The sequence below is a fragment of the Rana temporaria genome, chromosome 2 (assembly GCF_905171775.1).
Source record: "Rana temporaria chromosome 2, aRanTem1.1, whole genome shotgun sequence".
Lineage (NCBI taxonomy): Eukaryota > Metazoa > Chordata > Amphibia > Anura > Ranidae > Rana > Rana temporaria.
The window spans coordinates 59,398,835-59,422,238 of record NC_053490.1 but is presented as its reverse complement, the minus strand read 5'-3'; the positions used below and the strand labels follow the sequence as shown (position 1 = coordinate 59,422,238).

Below are 23,404 nucleotides of genomic sequence, written 5' to 3'. Positions count from 1 at the left end.
TACCATACATTTGTTTGCCATGTAGTGCATGCACAGTTATATAGGTGCAGAAACTGAATGGTTTGCAAAGCCAATGTTCTTAGTACAGAAATGTTTCTTGCAAAAGATTTAGTCCCCATGCACACAGGGGCTTTTTACAGATGCTTTTAGGAGCATCAGGTATTTTTTTTGTGCCGCTTAAAAACGCCTTTCCATGTAATTCCAGGGCCTCATGCACACATAGTGGGGAATGAAAGTTTGGGCACCCCAGGTAAAAATTTGTATTAATGTGCATAACGAAACCAAGGAACGATGGAAAAATCTCCAAAAGGCATCAAATTACAGATTAGACATTCTTATATGTCAAAAAAAGTTAATTTTATTTCCATCATTTACACTTTCAAAATTACAGAAAACAAAAAAATGGCGTCTGCAAAAGTTTGGGCACCCTGCAGAGTTAATATCTTGTACTGCCCCCTTTGGCAAGTATCACAGCTTGTAAACGCTTTATCTAGCCAGCCAAGAGTCTTTCAATTCTTGTTTGAGGTATCTTTGCCCATTCTTCCTTACAAAAGTCTTCCAGGTCTTTGAGATTTCTGGGCTGTCTGTCACGCACTGCTCTTTAAAGGTCTATCCATAGATTTTCAATTATGTTGAGGTCAGGAGATTGTGAAGGCCATGGCAAACCCTTCAGTTTATGCCTCTTGATGTAATCCCCCATGGATTTTGAGGTGTGTTTAGGATCATTATCCATTTGTAGAAGCCATCTTCTCTTTAACTTTTTCACAGATGGCATCAAGTTACCATCCAAATTTTGCTGAAATATTATTGAATCCATTTTTCCTTCTACTCTTGAAATGTTCCCTGTGCCACTGACTGCAATACAACCCCAAAGCATGATTAATCCACCCCCATGCTTAACAGTTGGATAGAGGTTCTTTTCATTAAATTCTGTGCCCTTTCTTCTCCAAACGTACCTTTGCTCATTCCGGCCAAAAAGTTATATTTTAACCTCATCGGTCCACAGAACTTGTTTCCAAAATGCATCAGGCTTGTCTATATGTTCATTTGCAAAGTTCAAACGCTGATTTTTGTGGTGAGGACGTAGAAGAGATTTTCTTCTGATGACTCTTCCGTGAACACCATATTTGTACAAGTATCTCTTTATAGTGGAATAGTGTACCACAACTCCAGTGTCTGCCAGATCTTTCTGGAGGGATCGTGCAGTCAAACGTGGGTTTTGAATTGCTTTTCTCACAATCCTGCGAGGTGTTCTGTCTGATATTTTTCTTGGTCTTCCAGATCCTGCTTTAACTTCCACTGTTCCTGATGACTGCCATTTCTTAATTACATTCCGAACAGAGGATATTGACATCTGAAAACACTTTGCTATCTTCTTATAGACTTCTCCAGTTTTGTGAGCGTCAACTATTTTCAGTTTTCTAGACAACTGCTTAGAAGAACCCATGGTGCTGATTGTTGGGGCTCGGTCAGATGAGTCTGGGCATTTAAAACCTTTGAGATTGACATCACCTGGTCTTCCCAGACGATGATTGAGAACAATCCATGACACTGCATGCTATAAATTCTGCAGGGTGCCAAACTTTTGCAGATGCTATTTTTTTGTTTTCTGTGATTTTTAAAGTGTAAATGATGGAAATAAAATCTAACTTTTTTGACATATAAGAATGTCTAATCTGTAATTTGATGCCTTTTGGAGATTTTTCCATCTTTCCTTGGCTTCGTTATGCACATAAATACACATTTTTACCTGGGGTGCCCAAACTTTCAATCCTTTTAGGAGCTGTAAGTGGCATAGGCATTTTTAAGTGGCAAAAATATTCAGGGGCCAGCACGTTCTGAAGACCAGCGTTACAGCTGTAAAAACTTCTGGATGCAGCGTTAAGCCGCATCTAGTGTTTTTTTTTACATGTACTAACATTTATAGGTAAAGTTGATTCAGGGAATATCCGATTGCCTCATGGGGGATCAGGAAGGATTTTTTTCCCCTGCTGTAGCAAATTGGATCATGCGTTGCTGTTTTTTTTTTGCCTTCCTCTGGATCAACTGTGGGTATAGAGTTGGGTATATGATTGTACGATATTATTATTGTTTTATTTCTTGTTTGTTGAACTTGATGGACTTGTGTCTTTTTTCAACCTGACTAACTATGTAACTATGTCAAAATCAATAGTTTTCTATGAGAGCCCCCATAGACAATACCAGGTCATATGCCTTCAACATAGGAAAGGTGGGTGCTTTGGGGCAGGGGGGCTCTGTCCCCCCACCCCAGAGCACCTTGTCCCCATGTTGATGGGGACAAGGACCTCTTCCTGACAACCCTGGGTGATGGTTGTGGGGGTCTGTGGGGAGGGGGACATATCGCTATCTGAAATCCCCTTTTAACAAGGGGGCCCTCAAATCCCCCTTTGTGCCCCTACTCATTCCCCCCCAAAAAAGGCAGTGAAGTGTAAATAAAAACAAGAAACGTTTTTCACAAGTCCTTGATAAAAAATCTTCTTCCTCCTGTCTTCTTCCTCTGGTCTTCTCCCTCTGGTGGTGTGTTCTCCCCCCCAGTTGTGTGTTCTTCCTCCAGTCTACTTTCTCCTTCTTCCCCCAGTTTTCTCCGCCGCCGCTGTCCTCTCAGCCGCCGACCTGATCTGTTCTCTGGCAGTTTTTTATATAGCCATGGGGCATGGCCACCCAGTCACTGCAAGCACAAGACTCCGCCCCTTGTGAGGCACATGACGTGGCGGAGAAAACCAGAGGAAGAACACAACGGGAGGGAGAAAACCAGAGGAAGAACACAACGGGAGGGAGAAAACCAGAGGAAGAACACCGGAGGAAAAAAACACCACCGGAGGTAGAAGACCAGAGGGAGAAGACCGGAAGAAGAAGATTTTCAATAAAGAACTTGTGAAAACCGTCTCTTGTTTTTATTTACACTTTACTGTCTATTTTGGGGGTGAATGGGTAGGGGCAATGTACCCCATACTTATTTACATAGTGGGGGTGTGTGATCTGGGGGCCCCCTTGTTAAAGGGGGCTTCCAGTTTCTGATAAGCACCCTGCCCTCAGACCCCCAAAACCACAATTTTCCCCATCAACAAGGTGCTTTGGGATGGGGGGAGGTGCTGAGGGCCCCCCGCACCAAAGCACCCCCTTTCCCTATGTTGAGAGCATGTGGCCTGGTATGGTCTAGGGGGGGCAGCCGCTCACTCACCCCCCCTTTTATGACCTGCCGGGTTGCATGTTCAGATAAGGATCTGGTAATGATTTTAGGGAGGACCCCACACTGTTTTTTTTTCAGCATGGGGTTTTCCCTTAAAATCCATATTAGACTGAAGGGTCTGATGTGGTCTCAGGGGGGGGGGGGGGTTTCCACGCCTTTTTTTTTTCATTTTGGCATGGGGTTCCCTTTCAAGATCCATACCAGACTTAAAGGGCCTGGGCCTATTTTATTTTGGCGTGTGGTTCCCCTTCAGGATCCTCAGAGCACAAGTTGCATGCCATGATGATCCGACTTGGATGTGACTTCCATTCCAATCAATGGGTGGGCTGAAAGTCGGATCAGTTAAGACGGCTCTTATAGGGAATCATTGATTCTGACACGTCATGCAACTTGTGCTTTGTGGAAAATAGAAGAGGCTTAGAAACGCTGCTAAATGCAAAACGCAAATTAACGCTAGTGCAAAAAGCTACTAAAAGCGTGTTTTTACAGCTGATTTTTCCTGGTGTCGGTAGTGGCTTTGAAGCTTGTTTTATCAGATTCCCTGTGTACATGAGGACTTAATTCACCTAGTTTTCTAAGCTAAGTAATAAACAGACCTGCTGCAACTAGGGAGACAGGATTAAAATGGTGTTTCACTAAAAAGACTTTATCATGCTGTATTGATTAAACCCCAAGGCAACTATGTTGTACCACTTTTTTTTATCATTTATGATGTGAACCTGGATTGTCTGTATGAGATCTATATCTAATCTACGTTAGTAAGCATTCACTAAGTAAACAGCCCCTGCTCCTTTAGTAAATCAACCCCATAGATGCCTTGCACTGCATACATCTTTCCCACAAACTTTAATTATTTTATAATTTTTACAGTGTTCCAGCTTTGTCATTACTTTGACTGTCAATGGCTATCCTCAGATCAAGTGGGCATTATTCAACTTTTTTTAAATGTAGGTAGTACCAAAGCGTATATTGATTGATTATAGCGTCTACAAAATAGGGCATTTTGGCATTTTTATTATTATTATTATTATTTTTACTAGTAATGGTGGTGATCAGTGATTTTTAGCTGGACTGCGACATTGTGGTGGACAGATAGATAGGACACTTTTGGGACCATTGACATTTATACAACGATCAGTGCTATAAAAATGCATGGTTTACTGTATAAATCATTTTCGTAAATATAAACAGCTAAATGCCCTTTCTCATTAGCAGTATCTAGCAGTCTTGTCACTTTTATAAGTGTCTGGTTAAAGCTTGTAGGGGGAGTTTTCATACTGCACTGGCTGTCCTATGAGGATACAGAACCCCTGACCCTCTGTCTGGACAGTGCTGATTGGCCCAGTGCTGATCATATGCATCCTCCCAAGAAAAAAAACTCTCTAGCAATACACACCAAACTGAGCATGTGCAGCCTGACTCCAGTAACTTTGTTCTTTCCAGACATGTTTTGGATATGGGGCACCATTAGAGAGATTTTTCACTTACTTGATGTCCTGTTAACATTTTAGTATACAGGGTTTGAGAGGAACTCTCCAACAGCAATACAGGCAGAAATAAAAATGCTTTTCTTTAGTAGAGGAGGGGAATAGTAGAACCCCTCTTGAATATTTATTTTTGTCTGTGTCCTTATTCTAAATTTCCCCTCACTTTCTGATTCTAAAACCATGGTCAGCAGGATAGGAAATTAGAGAAATCTCTCTACAGGAGCCCCAAATAGAAGTAAATGGAGTTTATAATAACAAACATGTTAAACTTACCTGTTCTGTTGGAGTCAATTTGCACAGAGCCGCCAAGATCCTCCTCTTCTTGGGTCCCTCTTCTGTGCTCCTGGTCCCTCCCTATCGTTAATTGCTCCCACAGCAAGCAGCTTGCTATGGGGGCACTCAAGCCGAGCTGCAGCTCCATGTGTCCAATCAGACACGGAGCTACGGTTCGGCCCCTCCCCTCTCTCTCCTGATTGGCTAACTGACTTTGACTGATAGCAGCGGGAGCCAATGGTGCCGCTGCTGTATTTCAGTCAAGCAGGAGGGAGAGTCCTGGATGGCTGAGACACACGTTAAAATTGCTGGACAGAGATGGGGCTTAGGTAAGTATTAGGGGGGTTGCTACACACAGAAGGATTTTTATCTTAATGCATAGAATGCATTAAGATAAAAAAAACACCTTCTGACTTTACAACCCCTTTAATCCTTTTCTAGTGATCTAGGTTAAGGAGACCTAATGGGATCTACCCGTAGATGACTAACACGTGCAGATACAAATATGCAATAACAGCATGAACTTGCTGCACGAACTGCACACTTTGGATTGTCATCCAAGTGAAATACAGATCATGAAATGCCCCTACATTTCTGTATTACTGGAAAAGCAATATAGGGAATTAATTCCAAGGGACTGAAGGGCTTAGCATTTGCTTAGTTTTAACCTCTTCAGTGGATACTGCTGATTAGAAAACGTGAATCCATCCGGATGCATTTCCAAGGCAACTGAGATTCCCCCTTCCCCTCCTTCCATTTAATCTCATTGCTTTATATATGTTGTGCAAGCAAGAAGGGCCTGCTTTCAAGATATTGGTGTTTTATATACATAACATATATGGTTATATCCACTTATATACACGTCACAAACTGCAAGAAGAAAGATTTTTTTTAGTCCTGTCTAAAAGCAGAGAAACCAAACTGCATACTATTTACTTTATTACCAATTAGAGTAAATGTGTGTATATATATATATATATATATATATATATTTTACAGCTATCTGCATTCTTGTCACAGAGATGTATCAAGGTGTCACAAGGACAGAAAGTGATGAGGTATCTCTCTGATAGGAATAGAAACAGCAACCAAAGAACATTTATTTAATAGAGTGGACAAGGCTTAGAACAATTTTGGAGACACCCACACTCAATCCTTTGTCTTGGTGTCACCGGGACAGAAAGTGAAGGAATTTTCCACAGTGAGGACACAGACTGCAATAAAAACTCGACATACGTTTTGACTCTGAGGGTGTGTTCACACAAATCGTGTGCTTTCTTGACATGCACAGAAATGTGCCTCTCATTAGCAGACACATGGAGGTGCCATTAATTCTTAATGTCACGCCCCACACATCTGCGTATTTTCATGCGTGCCATAAGACATGATGCCGCTGCAACCAAGTGGTTGGGTGCTGTGCAATTTTGCAAAAGGGACATAGATGTCTTGTAAGTGTTTTTAATGTGTAAGTTAGGGCAACCCATTGAAACGAAAGGGCTGCTCTGCATGCGATGTGCGGAAGCGCACGCACGCTCCATTGCATCTCTGAACAGAGCTTTACCCACCCCAAAAAAAGTTCTACCTGGAGCTGGACTTTGGGTTATATTTTTTTTTCTTGCGTTAATGCTTGCAGTATTGTATTTGATTATACTAAAGTACTAAATATGTGACCTATTATGACTTTTCAAAATAAGAAAATAATAGCCTCTGCACCACGTTTCACAGAAAACACACCATTTTAATACATCAACAAGAAAAATATCAATATAAACTAGACCATAACATACTGTAAGTAAACATAAGTGGTACAGATACATTTGTACACTGCTAAAAGTAACATTCATTAACTTTACACTTTACATAAAACACACAAATTACCTTATTAAGTACAAATCTGCTGTGTGGTTTTTCAGGAACATGTCAAAAAATAGAAAACATGATTTGATATGTCTTTCAATAGTAAGCTTTATTATGGTACAAATTAAATTATACAAAATATGAGGATTTTTCTTATCGGTGCAGTGACATGCTATTGCTTGTGCTTAGCACGTGCATAAATCTTAAAGCAAAAAAAAAAACATTTCATTCAAGGAAATCCATTCTTTAGGGATTATGCAAATACGCAAATTATTTAACCAAACATGTACATATCAGCAATTATCCAGTAAGCATCTGCTGTTAAATACCTCTATTACATACAGACTGAAATAATATAATTTTGTTTCTCAAGTACTTAATTTGCATTTTTCCACTAAGCGCATATGTTTTTGGTGCCGAATATTAGAAAAAACTTGATTTGGAATTTGATATATATATGTTATATATGTCAATTTCCCTATGCAAGTCAGCAACTGCCCAGGTACAAAGATAGATAGATAGATAGATAGATAGATAGATAGATAGATAGATAGATAGATAGATAGATAGATAGATAGATAGATAGACAGACAGATAGATAGAAAGATAGATAGAAGAGTTGCACTTTGCTTTAATATCTTATGGTTCAGAATATGAAACTAGATAAGACGGTGAACACCCTCTTTACTTTAAAGTGGGACTCCAGCTTACACCTAACCAGCATTAATTAAAATCCTCATCTAACACCTATGCTGATGAATCTATGTAAAAAAAGCAATGTCCTGGTCTATGTCAAAGGCATAGAGGATCCCTGCAAATGCCGGACCCATATCTAGTATAATGCCTCGTATACACAGTCTGACTTTTGACCATGCAAAAGTCTGCCGTGAGTACGTCGGAAGTCCGACAGAAAAATAGAGAACAGGTTCTCTATCTAATGTCCGTCGGACTCCCGACCAAAAAAGTCCCATTGAGGCTACAAACGGCCGGACTTTCCGAGAAAAAATGCCTGTCTGACTTTTTTTCTCGGAAAGTCCGACCGTGTGTACGAGGCATTAAGGGCCCTTAGGTGCTAGAGGACCCTTGTGTTGCTGTATATATCTTATATCCATCCAAGATGTATGTATTATTTATTGGTGAGTTAAACACTGACTAGGACCACCTAAAGTCAATCAGTGGGTATGGCTAGATACTGAAGTGCAATTACGTGTATTAAACTGTATTTTGACATTTACTATATGAGTGATTGTTTTACAAATGCCAATGTGCATACATATAAAGATTAATATCTATAATCCATGTTCAAATAATCAAAATAATAATAATCAAAATATAGTGCAAACAATTGTACGCATACAAAAGTGACTTGTGAAACAAACATTGGCAAAAGATTGTGAGAATGACACACAAAAACAATTTTTGAAAGTCCAATATGAAGTGACACTGGTAAGTAGTTATTTCTTGTGATTGCTGAAGAACATAGGTACACTTTCACCAACTAGAGATTAGACACCCGAAGTGGTCAATATGTGGATTCTGCTTACCAGGTGGTGTTGACCTCTAATGAAAAACAGGTCAATCACAATACAAATGCCAACTGTGGCTGCTTACATTATTGTGCCTTCGCCCAGCCTCAGTGCCGTAAGCAGCCAGTTGGCATTTGTATTTTACAAATTTTAAATTAAACAGGATTACACTATTGGATCCTTCTATATTTCTTTCACATATCCCTTTTGTGATCCTTGTTGGTTTGAGGGATTGAGCAGTCCTTACAGTCTCCACTATTACAGCAAGCATTATCTTGCTAGAGTGCAATTGACCTGTTTTTCATTATAGAGGTCAACACCATCTGGTAAGCAGAATCCACATATTGCCCACTTCAGGGGCCAGATTCACGTATCTGGGCGCATCTTTGTGCGGGCGTAGCGTATCCTATTTACGCTACGCCGCCGCAACTTAGACAGGCAAGTGTAGTATTCACAAAGCACTTGCTCCGTAAGTTGCGGCGGCGTAGCGTAAATGGGCCGGCGTAAGCTAACGTAATTCAAAGTAGGCTGGTAGGGGGCGTGTTGTATGAAAATGAATCGTGACCCCATGTAAATGACGCACCTAACAAACAGCGCATGCGCGCGTATGCTCAGTATCACGTCGAATTTTCTCCCTAACTTACGCCGGCTCAATGTTTAGTCGACGTGAACGTAACCTACGCCCATCCCCATTCACGGACGACTTACGCAAACGACGTAAAATACTACGCTGTTCCGACGTTTCCGACGTCCATACCTTAACATGACTTACCCCTGCTTTATGAAGGGTAAAGTTACGCCGGTCGTACGCCTTATGTAAACAGCGTATTTTAATCCGCCGGGCGCGAGTACGTTTGTGAATCGGCGTATCTAGCTCATTTGCATATTGGACGCGGAAATATACGGAAGCGCCCCTAGCGGCCAGCATAAATATGCACCCCAGGATACGACGGCGTAAGAGACTTACGTCAGTCGTATCTTGGCAACATTCGGACTTACGACGGCATATCAGGAGATACGCCGTCGTAAGTCCTTTTGTGAATCTGGGCCCAGGGTATCTAATCTCTAGTCGTGAAGGTGTACCTATAGTCTTCAGAAATCAGAAGAAATAACTACTTACCAGTGTCACTTCACATTGGACTTTCAAAATTTTGTGTCATTCTCACAAAGTCACTTTTGTATGCGTACAATTGTTTTCACTATATTTTGATTATTTGAACATGGATTATAGATATTAATCTTTATGCACTTTATATTCGTTTTAGTAAGTATATCTATCTAGTTAGGGATAGCAGCCCATTATATTTACATATACAAACACCTTTTCTAGTTATCAGGCATGAGGTATCTTTTCTTTTTCATTTGTTTAAAAAATACTCATACATAAAAAAAATTTTTTTTTAATGATAACTGATAACCTTTTCTGCCCCGGTTTCAATATTATGAAACACAGTTTTTTTTGCAATAAGATTCTGATAGGATTATTAATCTAATCTTCCTTAAGACCAAACATTGCCCTCTACCTGACTCTCTCTTGACAGGTACATATTGCACACCTAGGGCTATAATCTGTTACATTATTGTTTTATAAGGACAGTGGCTTACTTGTGCATCAACTGGACCCTCCATGAAGTTTAATTGATATGGTCGTTTGTAGAATATTAGTTTCCTAAACTCCCAAAGGATCAACTCAGAATGGTCTTTGTCCAATAAATAGTCTACAAATTGAATATACACTGAAGATTCTAATTTTTGAACACGTTATTTAGGACTCCATATGTGGCACATTGTTCCCATATGGTTGGAATGCAGGGTTAAATCATCTCCTCACAGGCCCAGTACAAATAATAAACAAGGTCATTTTTGTACGCTCACTTCCATAGCATACAGTGACTAGAACCTAAAAGCTCCATGCCTCCTTCTTAAGTGGCATACTTCTCTAACTATAGACACCTTTACAACAAAATGACTGTCTGCATAGAGACGTAACTGTAGCTCTAGGAATCTATTGTAAAATACACCTTTAACCGTAGAGAAAGCAACAGCACTTGTACATTTCCTAGTTCTGGGTCCTGTGGCGTCAACATCAGAAAATAGAAACTACAGTTTAAGCCTATATTTTCCCTGGGTGTTTGTTACAGATGCCCCTTCTGCCTCACGTTTAGCACTTCATCATGCACCCCTAGATATGCAATCCTGGGTTAATTTGTGGATTGCCTGACTGCTACAGATTTGTTTGGGGCTATATGAATGAAACAGGCATTTGACATGTGTGTGACCATCCAGATTAAGAAGAAAACATTAAAAAAAATTCTAAAAGAAACTGCAAACATGCACCAATATAGCCCTCATGGATCCGCTTTAGCCTTCCTAACCAGTTTACATCAAAGCGGTTATTAAAGGTGTCTATACAGTATAATAATAAGGGATTATTGGTGGAAGGCCTAAAGTTATCAAGCTGGGATAATATTTGTCCCTTGTATGAATGAATGAAGGTTTGCTTGCCTAGTAAAACTTAAAACAAACAAGTCTAGAGCTCGAAGCTCTACCTAAAACATACCACTCAAAATTAGTAATCTATATGCATTATACACCAATTATTGCCATCAGAATGTGTTTCAAGCTTGTACAGAAGGCTTCTCTTTATCAAATGAAGGTGTCTATAAACCAGTGTTTCTCAAACTTTTTTGCCCTGTGGCACACCAAAAAGATAAAAAAAAATTCACGACACACCTGAAAAGATTTAAAAAAAATTGTGGTGAAGAACTTATTTATTTTTATATATACAGTGGGGATCGAAAGTTTGGGCACCCCAGGTAAAAATTTGTATTAATGTGCATAACAAAGCCAAGGAAAGATGGAAAAATCTCCAAAAGGCATCAAATTACAGATTAGACATTCTTATAATATGTCAAAAAAAGTTAGATTTTATTTCCATCATCTACACTTTCAAAATGACAGAAAACAAAAAAATGGCGTCTGCAAAAGTTTGGGCACCCTGCAGAGTTAAAGGGTCACTAAAGGATTTTTTTTTTTGCTAAATAGCTTCCTTTACCTTACTGCAGTCCTGGTTTCATGTCCTCATTGTTCGTTTTTGCTCTGATGTTGCTGTAATTCTTCTCTGTTCTGGACACTTCCTGGTTGTCTGTTTCCTGATGACCACAATACTGGGAGATTCTAGTTTCATTTTCCAACACTGCTCTATGGCTCTGTCTAGCACAGAGGCAGGATAACATGCAAAAACGAAACTAGATACAAAAACGAAACTAGATGAAAAAACGAAACTAGAGGTACATTATATGATTGATTTTTATCATTTTTTTTTTATCTATTTTTAATCAATTTTAAAAGGAATCAGTTAACTATTATGTCTCTATACCCTGTAAACAGTAATTTCAGCAAAAAAATATGTTTCCTTTACAACTCCTTTAATATCTTGTACTGTCCCCTTTGGCAAGTATCACAGCTTGTAAACGCTTTTTGTAGCCGGCCAAGAGTCTTTCAATTCTTGTTTGAGGTATCTTTGCCCATTCTTCCTTACAAAAGTCTTCCAGTTCTTTGAGATTTCTGGGCTGTCTGTCACGCACTGCTCTTTTAAGGTCTATCTATAGATTTTCAATTATGTTGAGGTCTGAAGAATGTGAAGGCCATGGCAAAACCTTCAGTTTACGCCTCTTGATATAATCCCTCGTGGATTTTGAGGTATGTTTAGGATCATTATCCTTTTGTAGAAGCCATCCTCTCTTTAACTTCAGCTTTTTCACAGATGGCATCAAGTTACCATCCAAAATTTGCTGAAATGTTACTGAATCCATTTTTCCTTCTACTGGCTGCAATACAACCCCAAAGCATGATTGATCCACCCCCATGCCTAACAGTTGGACAGAGGTTCTTTTCATTAAATTCTGTGCCCTTTCTTCTCCAAACATACCTTTGCTCATTCCGGCCAAAAAGTTCTATTTTAACCTCATCGGTCCACAGAACTTGTTTCCAAAATGCATCAGGCTTGTCTATATGTTCATTTGCAAAGTTCAAACGCTGATTTTTGTGGTGAAGACGTAGAAGAGCTTTTATTCTGATGACTCTTCCATGAAGACCATATTTGTACAAGTATCTCTTTATAGTGGAATAGTGTACCACAACTCCAGTGTCTGCCAGATCTTTCTGGAGGGATCGTGCAGTCAAACGTGGGTTTTAAATTGCTTTTCTCACAATCCTGCGAGCTGTTCTGTCTGATATTTTTCTTGGCCTTCCAGATCTTGCTTTAACTTCCACTGTTTCTGATGACTGCCATTTTTTAATTACATTCCGAACAGAGGATATTGACATCTGAAAACACTTTTCTATCTTCTTATAGCCTTCTCCAGCTTTGTGAGCATCAACTATTTTCAGTTTCAGTTTTCTAGACAACTGCTTAGAAGAACCCATGGTTCCCAGACGATGATTGAGAACAATCCATGACACTGGCAGGTCTCAGCTTTTCAAAGGGGGCAGTGCATGCTATAAATTCTGCAGGGTGCCCAAACTTTTGCAGACGCCATTATTTTGTTTTGTGTAATTTTGAAAGTGTAAATGATGGAAATAAAATCTAACTTTTGTTGACATATTATGAGAATGTCTAATCTGTAATTTGATGCCTTTTGGAGATTTTTCCATCTTTCCTTGGCTTCGTTATGCACATTAATACAAATTTCTACCTGGGGTGCCCAAACTTTCGATCCCCACTGTATATATATATATATATATATATATATATATATATATATATATATATATATATATATTTAATTTTAAATTTAATCTGAAGGATGTGCCTGCTTTCGAGAGCAAATCAGATTTAATGATTGTAATCTTCTTTGTACTTTCGCTTGCTTCCTTGCTTTTCATTGAACAGTTTCTCTTTCAGAGTTACAGACTTGTTTAAGTATTTCTCGATCGCTAAACAATGAACAATCTTTACAAGCATCAAAGTTGTAATGTAATGGTTCAGAAACCAATGAATGACAGACCGCCAGAGATTTCGGTTTTATATATGTTACTTTTTTAACTTTTGCGACATTGATTTATCAATTAATTTTTTTGAAAGGTTCAAGGTTTCAAAATGCTAGCAATTTTAAATACTTTTGAAACTCCCACGGCACACCTGCAAATCACATGTGGCACACTAGTGTGCCACGGCACACAGTTTGAGAATCACTGCTATAAACAGTAAGTGAAACTTGAATCACAGAAATGTTGTGTGTGGATTGCCATGGCAGTTTAGGTGATATATTCAACTTTCTAAGAGCTGTATTAAATGTGTGGATAGGGCTTAAAATATATCTAAAGCCCATACTTTTTTTTATTTTGGATAGCGTAGGTAATTGCTTAAACCCCTGTCAAGTTTTTTTTGTATCTCTGTCTTAGTCCCATTAAGGAGAATTACATTACTTTTCTATCCAGTAGAAGAAAAAAAGTCTACAAAAAAGGGAATTTCCCTTTTGTTAATATTGGAGGATTTTCACTAGCTAATGATTAGTTAGTCATATTCAACTGGACTTGTTCTGCAATGTTTCATCTTGCTTCTTCAGTTATAATTAGTGTCAGGGACACACTTCTTTAACCACTTGCCGCCCGCCAATGACAAATTGACGTCGGCAAAGTGGTTGTAGAATCCTGACCGGACGTCATATGACATCCTCAGGATTCTGAGCCGCTGCGCGCCCCCGGGGGCGCGCATCGCGGCGATCGTTGTTGCGGGGTGTCAGTCAGACACCCCGCAACACCGATCTCGATAAAGAGTCTCTCACGGAGACTCTTTACCACGTGATCAGCCGTGTCGAATCACGGCTGATCACGATGTAAACAGGAAGAGCCGTCGATGGCTCTTCCTCACTCGCGTCTGACAGACGTGAGTAGAGGAGAGCCGATCTGCGGCTCTCCTGACAGGGGGGGGGTCGCACTGATTGTTTATCAGCGCAGCCCCCCCTCGGATCGCCACATGGACCACCAGGGAAGCCCACCCTGGACCACCAGGGAAGGGCAGGAAGAAAAAAAACGGGGCAAAAAAAAAGTCTAAAAAAAAAAAAAAAAAAAAGTTTGAAAAAAAAAAAAAAAAAGTTTGAAACAAAAAAAAAAAAAGTCTGGAAAAAAAATAAAGATGCCAATCAGTGCCCACAAATGGGCACTGACTGACAACAAAAGGAAAACAGTGCCGCCCCACAGTGTCCATCAGTGCCACCCCACAGTGCCCATCAGTGCCACCCCACAGTGCCCATCTGTGCCACCCCACAGTGCCCATCTGTGCCACCCCACAGTGCCCATCAGTGCCGCCCATGAGTGCCCATCAGTGCCACCCATGAGTGCCCATCAGTGCCGCCCATGTGCCCATCAGTGCCGCCTATGTGTGCCCATCAGTGCCGCCCATGTGCCCATCAGTGCCGCCTATGAGTGCCCATCAGTGCCGCATATCAGCGCCCATCAGTGCCGCATACCAGCGCCGCCAATCAGTACCACCTCATCTGTGCCCGTCAGTACTACCTCATCGATGTCCATCAGTGCCATCTCATCTGTGCCCATCAGTGCCGCCATATCAGTGCCCATAATTGAAAGAGAAAACTTACTTATTTACAAAAAAATTTACAGAAAAAAATAAAAACGTAATTTTTTTTCAAAATTTCCAGTCTTTTTTTAGTTGTTGCGCAAAAAAAAAAAAATCGCAGAGGTGATCAAATACCACCAAAAGAAAGCTCTATTTGTGGGGAAAAAAGGACGCCGATTTTGTTTGGGTACAGTGTAGCACGACCGCGCAATTGCCATTCAAAGTGCGACAGTGCTGAAAGCTGAAAATTGGCTTGGGCGGGAAGGTGTATACGTGCCCTGTATGGAAGTGGTTAATTACATTATCCCATCCCTTGTGTTAGGAAGTCTGTAAAAGGTGCTATTCCTTGGATTCACATGGCTGAAGTTATACATTTTGTCAAATCTTCAGGGTAGAGAAGTTAAAATGGCATTAAATATCTTAAAGGCCCCACCCCTGTTTATAGATAGTTATTCCAGTTTAACATAAATTACCTCTTTCATACCTCTTATGATTAACAGATCAGACCAATTGTCTTCACTAACCAAATATGACAATTAACACCTTCAGACATGTTCACCCAAAAATTAACACCTCTCACAGTGCCTTAAAAAAGTATTCATACCCCTTGAAATTTTCCACATTTTGTCATGTTACAACCAAAAAGGTAAATGTATTTTATTGGGATTTTATGTGATAAACCAACACAAAGTGTCACATAATTGTGAAGTGGAAGGAAAATAAATGGTTTTCAATTTCTTTTTACAAATAAATATGTGAAAAGTGTGGCGTGCATTTGTATTCAGCCCCCTGAGTCAATACTTTGTAGAACCACCTTTTGCTGAAATTACAGCTGCAAGTCTTTTTGGGGATGTCTCAACCAGCTTTGCACATCTAGAGAGTGACATTTTTGCCCATTCTACTTTGCAAAATAGCTCAAGCTCTGTTAGATTGGATGGAGAGCACATATTAACAGCAATTTTCAAGTCTTGCCCCAGATTTTCATTGGATTTAGGTCTGGACTTTGACTGGACCATTCTAACACACAAATATGATTTGATCTAAACCATTCCATTGTAGATCTGGCTGTTTAGGGTTGTTGTCCTGTTGGAAAGTGAATCTCCACAGCAGTCCCAAGTCTTTTGCCAACTCTAAGGCCCCATACACACGAGAGAATTTATCCGCGAATACGGTCCAGCGGACCGTTTCCACGGATAAATCCTCTCGAGGATTTCCGCGGATTTCTATGTGATGGAGTGTACACACCATCGCATTGAAATCCGTGCCGAAATCCTCTGGCGATGACGTGTCGCGCCGTCGCCGCGATTATGACGCGGCGACGTGCGCGACGCTGTCATATAAGGAATTCCACGCATGCGTCGAATCATTACGACGCATGCGGGGGATCCCTTCGGACGGATGGATCCGGTGAGTCTATACAGACCAGCGGATCCATCCGTTGGGAGAAATATCCGCGGAAACAGATCCGCTGGCGTGTACACACCATAGGATCTATCCGCTGAAACCCATCTGCTGGGATTTTTCAGCGGATGGATTCTATGGTGTGTACGGGGCCTAAGGCCTCGTACAGACGAACGGATCTGTCCGATGAAAACGGTCCGCGGACCATTTTCATCGGACATATCCGCTTGGGATCATTTGGTCTGATGGCTGTACACACCATCAGACCAAATTTCCCGCGGAGACGACGCGGTTACGACGCAGTGACGATGACCCGGAAGTTTAATGCTTCCATGCATGCGTCGAATCACTTCGACGTCATGCGCGGGTTCTCGGGCCAGCGGACATGTCCGATGAGTCATACTGACCATCGGACATGTCCGGCGGACATGGTTCCAGCGGACATGTTTCTTAGCATGCTAAGAAACATTTGTCCGCTGGAAACCTGTCCGGTCGGCCAGAAAATTGTCCGGTCGGCCCTACACATGACCGAACATGTCTGCGGAAACTGGTCCGTCGGACCAGTTTCAGCGGACATGTTCGGTCGTGTGTACGAGGCCTAACAGGTTTTCTTTTAAGATTGCCCTTTTTTTGGCACAGTCTATATTCCCATCAACTCTGACCAGCTTCCCTGTCCCTGCTGAAGAAAAGCATCCCCACAACATGATGCTGCCACCACCATGTTTCACAATGGGGGGGGGGGGTGTGTTTCAGGGTGATGTGTAGTGTTAGTTGGCTTTTAGGCCAAGAAGTTCAATCTAACCAGAGCACCTTCTTCCTCATGTTTGCTGTATCTCCCACATGACTTCTCGCAAACTGCAAACAGGACTTCTTATGGCTTTTTTCGACAATAGCTTTCTTCTTGCTACTCTTCCATAAAGGCCAGAATTGTGGATTGCTTGACAGATCATGGATTGTGGATTGCTCCGTGAGCTGTTCAAAGCTTGGGATATTTTTCTATAATCTACTCCTGCTTTAAAAATCTCCATGACTTTCACCCTGACCTATCTGGTGTGTTCCTTGGCCTTCATGATGCTGTGTGTTCACTAAGGTTCTCTAACAAACCTCTCAGGGCTTCACAGAACAGCTGTATTTATACTGAGATTAAATTACATGCAGATGGGCCCTATTTACTAATTAGGTGACTTCTGAAGGGAATTGGTTCCACTAGATTTTAGTTAGGGGTATCAGCGAAAAGGGTGCTGAATACAAATGCACGCCAAACTTTTTAGATATTTATTTGTAAAAAAAAATGAAAACTATTTATAATTTTCCTTTCACTTCACAATTATGTGCCACTTTGTATTGGTCTATCACATAAAATCCCAATAAAATAAATTTAAATTTTTTGTTGTAACATGTGGAACATTTTAAGGGGTATGAATACCTTTTCAAGGAACTGTATATACTTCCTGACATTAAAGAATGAAATTAAAGGCTAAGTTCCCCTTTGGAACATTTGTTACGTGTTCCAGCTCCTGCATCCTCTCCGTGTGACCCTTCTTTTCCCGCACCTGCTGTCAGAGTTTAAAAACAGTGCGGCCGTGTTCGGTGAATGAATGAATGAACTACAAGTACCGTTGTCCGCTGTGGCTGATGTCTTGTAGTTCTCAATGAATTTCGAAGGCGATGGTGAGCACTCTGGTAGTTCCTTGATTCTTCCTGCAATTCAGTAACTGTCTGCCCGTATTGGAGGTAAAGGCACACAGGAGTTGATTACTAAAACTGGAGAGTGCAATATCTGGTGCAGTTCTGCATTGAAACCAATCAGTTTCCATTTTTTTTGTCAAAGCATAACTGGACAAGCTCACCTTAGAAGCTGATTGGCTACCATGTACAACAAGATGTTGCACGCTCCAGTCTTAGTAAATCAATCTCACAGTGTACAGAGAGGGCTAGATTCACATAGATCAGCGGATCTTTAGATCCGCGTGATCTATGTGATTTAAGATCCGCTGCCGCAAGTTTGAGAGGCAAGTGGGTAATTCACAAACCACTTACCTCCAAACTTGCGGCGGCGGATCGTAAAACCCCCGGCGGAATTCAAATTCCGCGGCTAGGGGGAGTGTACTATTTAAATCAGGCGCGTTCACGCGCCGATTTAAATGAGCATGCGCCGTCCGCAAAATTTCCCGGCGTGCATTGCTCCTACTGACGTCGCTAGGACGTCAGTGGTTTCGACGCTTACGTAAATGACGTCCATCCGTATTCGAGAACGAATTCGGGAAAGACGGCTATACTTAACATTGGCTGCGCCTCATAGAAGCAGGGGTAAGTATACGCTGGGAAAACCGATACGGAAACGTCGTAACAACACTGCGTCGGGTCCACGTACGTTCGTGAGTTGCCGTATCTCGCTGATTTACATATTTCTCAATGTAAATCAGCAAGAACGCCCCCCGCGGCTATTTTTAAAATGCAGGTAAGATCCGACGGTGTAACACAGTTACACCTGTCGGATCTTAGGCATATCTATGCGTAACTGATTCTATGAATCAGTCGCATAGATACGACGGGCCTAAGTCAGAGATACGACGGCGTATCAGGAGATACACCGTCGTATCTCTCTCAAGGTTGAGTGGCAGGTGTCAGGTTAGCGCCAAACATTTAACTGTTATGAGCTATAAATGATAATTATAATCACGGGGCTACAAAAATGTAATGTATAAAAAAAAATCAATTCAGTTTGGGGCTTTTCTTTGCCTAGCTGATTGCTACAGTTTCTTAGATTGTACACCCCTATAGTTTAACTCATTATATATTGTATCTGCAAGGCACAAAATGGTCACACTTTATATACCTAATGCAGGGGCTGTTAAAGATAAATAAGTACATAACAAGTAAAAGGGAAAAACGCCAAAGAAAATTATCCAATGGAGAGGAGTTTATAGTAAAAAAAAAACGGTATTAATTTGTTAAGGTCAGATATTTCTTATGTGTAATCTTATTTATTTTTTACTTTTAATAAATATTTTTACAAGGGTTTTATTCTGTAGAGTCTTACCATTGTTGAAAAAAAACTTTTGATCCAAATAATTGTTCAATAAGGTGAACTTATTTTAAAATGCCTGTTATGAAATTCTTTCAAACATACAAAGGGCACCACTGTACATATGTAAAGTCAGCAGTGAAATGTAACACTTCATAAAGCATTTTAATGCAAAAAAATCTATTTAATTGAGAATCCTGAACTATTAATATTATACACTACCATAAACATCAATTGTGTAAGTTTTTTACTAAAATATAAATAAAATATGAAATATAAAGCCACAGCAGCAGGCAATATATAGCAAAAACAGCATATTATACAAAATAAAATGCTAAAACAACACTACAGCAGATAAATAATGAAACACGTGTTGTTACAATTAAGTAGACATCATAAACTATATATTTTTGTCAGCAGAATTTTTTTTGAATACTAAATTGTATACAATATAGTACTAAGGAGTTTTTTGTTTATAATTTTACAAAATGGTACTAAATTTAGATTATTTTAACAGCATAAAAATGTAGGGAAAACTGTTTATTTTAAATTTAAATGTTATACATATGACCAAAAGTAATTCTTAATTTGGCATACTATTCCCACTTGAAAAGCTATCCTTTAACAGCATCATGATGTCTTAGAGGAAGCCTCCCGTGTTACAATTAATTTTTTATTGGAGAACTTTGGGGAGCGGTTGTACGATCGTTCAGTACTATTGTATTTAAATATATCTCAAGGCATTTCATCAGTAGTGTGATGGATGTTATGAAGTCAGAAGGATATTAATCCACATTACAGACTGAGAAAAAAAAAAGTTCACTACTTTGACTACATTGTTGCATTTTACTTGAGCCATAGCAAGGAATGGTCGCTGGGTCTTGAAAATGTTCTTTCTTGATCAATTTCTTAAAATAGGATTCTTCATCAGAGGCTGAAAAGAGGAGGACTGTACTGAAGTATGATTTCCCATTACTGAATCTTTTAGGAAAAAATGCAATGTACAAACAGCTCAGAGTGTATAACTTATCATGCATAAGCATTCTATCTCCCTGTACACAGAACTGTGTACAATAATCCTGTAACAGCAGAATTATTAGATTATGAAAAAAATATCCATTTATGTTTTAAGTGTACAAAACCCTGCAGCCAAAAATAAAAAAATAAAAGAAACAATTTAAACACATTATTCCCATTTGAGATTGTTTTATAAATGTATTCTTTTTAAACCAAGTGTAACAGAGCGGGTGAAAAGTTCAGAGAAATGTACTGGAAAGTCCAGACAAATAAAGGTCACCCTACACTTGCCTGTGTTGACAACAAAATTAAAGGGCATGTCTGACTTTTGAGGCTGACAAATACGCTTGATATTACTGTGCTATAAAGAAAGGTGATTTATGTTCTACGGTTCTACAGCAAAAAACGAGTCTGTCTAGGCTTTTTGTGTGCTGTGTATGGGTGGGGAAATGCACAGTAGTAATTTCAAAATTAACTTCTTAAATTATTTCATGGTAGCACGTGAATTTCAATAATTTTTCACCTATGGTACAAAAATTATTGGAATTTACAATACAAAAAAAAAGACTAGTCATGGTGCTAACTTAAGAAACTGGTATTTTGATGGCAGAAGCAAAATACAGTTTTTTGTGCCATTAGCTATTATAATGGAGCTGTTTTGATATTCAATAACTTAAATTTTTTTTTTTTTTACCATTTATTAAAGTACAATGTGTAACTAGTTTGACTTTGGAAAAAGTACATGAGCAACATATTCTATATTATAAATGTATTTTAAATGTTGGTAAGCATTTTTCTATTGAGAAAGTGATACATGGTAAGTATATAAGAAGAAATACGTTTTAGAAAATAAAAATGTTTTTCAGTTGATTAAAGTGTGCACATGCTATATGAAATGCCATTTCTAGTATTGTTATTGTTATAATAATATTGTGGACAATATTTTTTAAAAAAATATTGAAAATCACTTCTGCAACATAACTAGGTCTCAGATTTTGCAACGCATCAAAACAATTTTATCGAATTTTATTAAACAATATTTGAATTTTCAGCTAATCAGTACACTGATCATTTAATGCAACACAGAGTTGAAGTAAATAAGTAAATATATGTTACATTTCTTGCTGTAATTTTTTTACTAGCAAATGATATCAAATCCGGTTCATGAAATGAATTATATAAAGCATAAATATACATTAAAATATTCTACAAATTTTTTAAATTGTAAATTTGGAGCATAGGTAGCAACGACTTTTCACCTAAAAAAAATGTATATTTATGTTTTTTTTAAATACATGAGACAAAATGTACATATTAAAGATTATTTATATTAAAAAAGGCTTACCAGAATTGTAGTAACAATGACTGTCCGGTTTTCAATGGCGGAACTGTCGTTTTTAAAGGCTGGTTCATGCTGCAGCAAAACAAGCTTATCCATATCATTCCAGTAGCCAATCTGTAAAACAGAATATTCATAGTTTATTTTTAGAAGAATGCCAAATTTCTTATTTAACAATGTTTGTTTAATCTCATTAAGACCCATTTTCATTATAAAGAAATGTGTGTTTTTTGTTTTTTAGTAGTACTCTCTAGGGTCAGCAATGGGACCTCTGCTTTTGCCTGCTAATAATTACACTAACCATAGCTGGATTGACCAGGACCATAGGCGGGTGAGGCTTGGGATGGTTACAGGAGGAGGGAAAACATTAAAATGTGACCTTAAAGGGGTTGTAAAGGCACAAGGCTTTTTATCCTAATGAATTCTATGCATTAAGATAAAAATCCTAGTGTGTTCAGCAGCCCCCCTAACACTTACGTGAGGTTCCTCTCTGTCCAGAGATGTCCACAATGGCTGAAAGAGAGCAGCGGTGCCATTGGCTCCCACTACTGTTAATCAAAATCAGCTAGCCAAACAGGGGGGAGAGGGGGTGGGGCCGAGTCAGGGCTCCATGTCTGAATGGACACAGGGAGCTGAAACACGACTTTGGTGCCCCCATAGCAAGCTGCTTGCTGTGGGGGCACTGGACAGGAGGGAGGGGCCAGGATGACAGAAGAGGAGGATCCTGCTCTGTGCAAAACCAACTGGCAATACATAGATACAACACTCTCTCAATACATAAGCAAAAATGTGGAAAAACAATATGAAAGTCTAAAGCCTCGTACACACGATCTGAAGGACCGTTGTCATCGGTTAACCGATGAAGCTGACTGATGGTCCGTAGCGCCCACACACCATTGGTTAAATAACCCATCGTGTCAGAACGCGGTGACGTAAAACACAACGACGTGCTGAAAAAAATGAAGTTCAATGCTTCCAAGCATGCGTCAACTTGATTCTGAGCATGCGTGGATTTTTAACCGATGGTCGTGCCTACAACCGATCGGTTTTGACCTATCGGTTAGGAATCCATCTGTTAAATTTAAAGCACGTTGGCTTTTTTTTAACCAATGGCTAAATAACCTATGGGGCCCACACACAATTGGTTTTGACCGATGAAAACGGTCCATCAGACCATTGTCCTCTGTTTAACCTAGCGTGTGTACGAGGCCTTATCAAATTGTACGATAATATCAAATGCAAAAAACTGCATTAACAATTCAAAATATGTGGTCTCTAAATATATGTTATATTTTTCCTTTAAGGGCTAGAATAAATGTACAAAAATGTCTTTCTGTGGTCCAGAATTTGCAATTGAAAATAACATTATTTTAAATTTATTTAAAAAAAGAACATACATTTTGCATTTGTGTTGGACAGATGCCTTGTTATGAGTCATTAAACACTTTGATAAATTTCCCCCAGTAGATTTAAAAAAAAAATCCTCTCCCATTTGATCCTTTAAGCTATGTAGAAAGTTAATTGCAGGCAATTATCTCTGCAACGACTAACCACTCAAGCCGTATTACATATGTAAACAGGCTGGCAACAAGTTGTTCAGAAATTATGTTCTGTATTTTTTATTGGTGAAGCTGGAACGAGGACAATGACTATCCTTTGCTTTGAAATTAGAGACAAGAGCATTA

General features: G+C 39.5%; 1 protein-coding gene across 8 annotated transcripts in view; it reads right to left on the bottom strand.

Annotated features, from left to right (window-relative positions):
- GRIA4 (glutamate ionotropic receptor AMPA type subunit 4) overlaps positions 1-23,404 on the bottom strand; it is a 430,528-nt gene that overhangs the window by 51,273 nt on the left and 355,851 nt on the right. For 7 of the 8 annotated variants that reach the window (XM_040340234.1, XM_040340233.1, XM_040340232.1 and 4 more), the window contains exon 9: positions 21,726-21,836. In XM_040340234.1, coding sequence (XP_040196168.1) covers positions 21,726-21,836 — 111 coding nt within the window. Of the gene's footprint in view, positions 1-18,949; positions 20,298-21,725; positions 21,837-23,404 lie in introns of those variants that run through there. The other variant, XM_040340237.1, reaches the window with a different exon arrangement.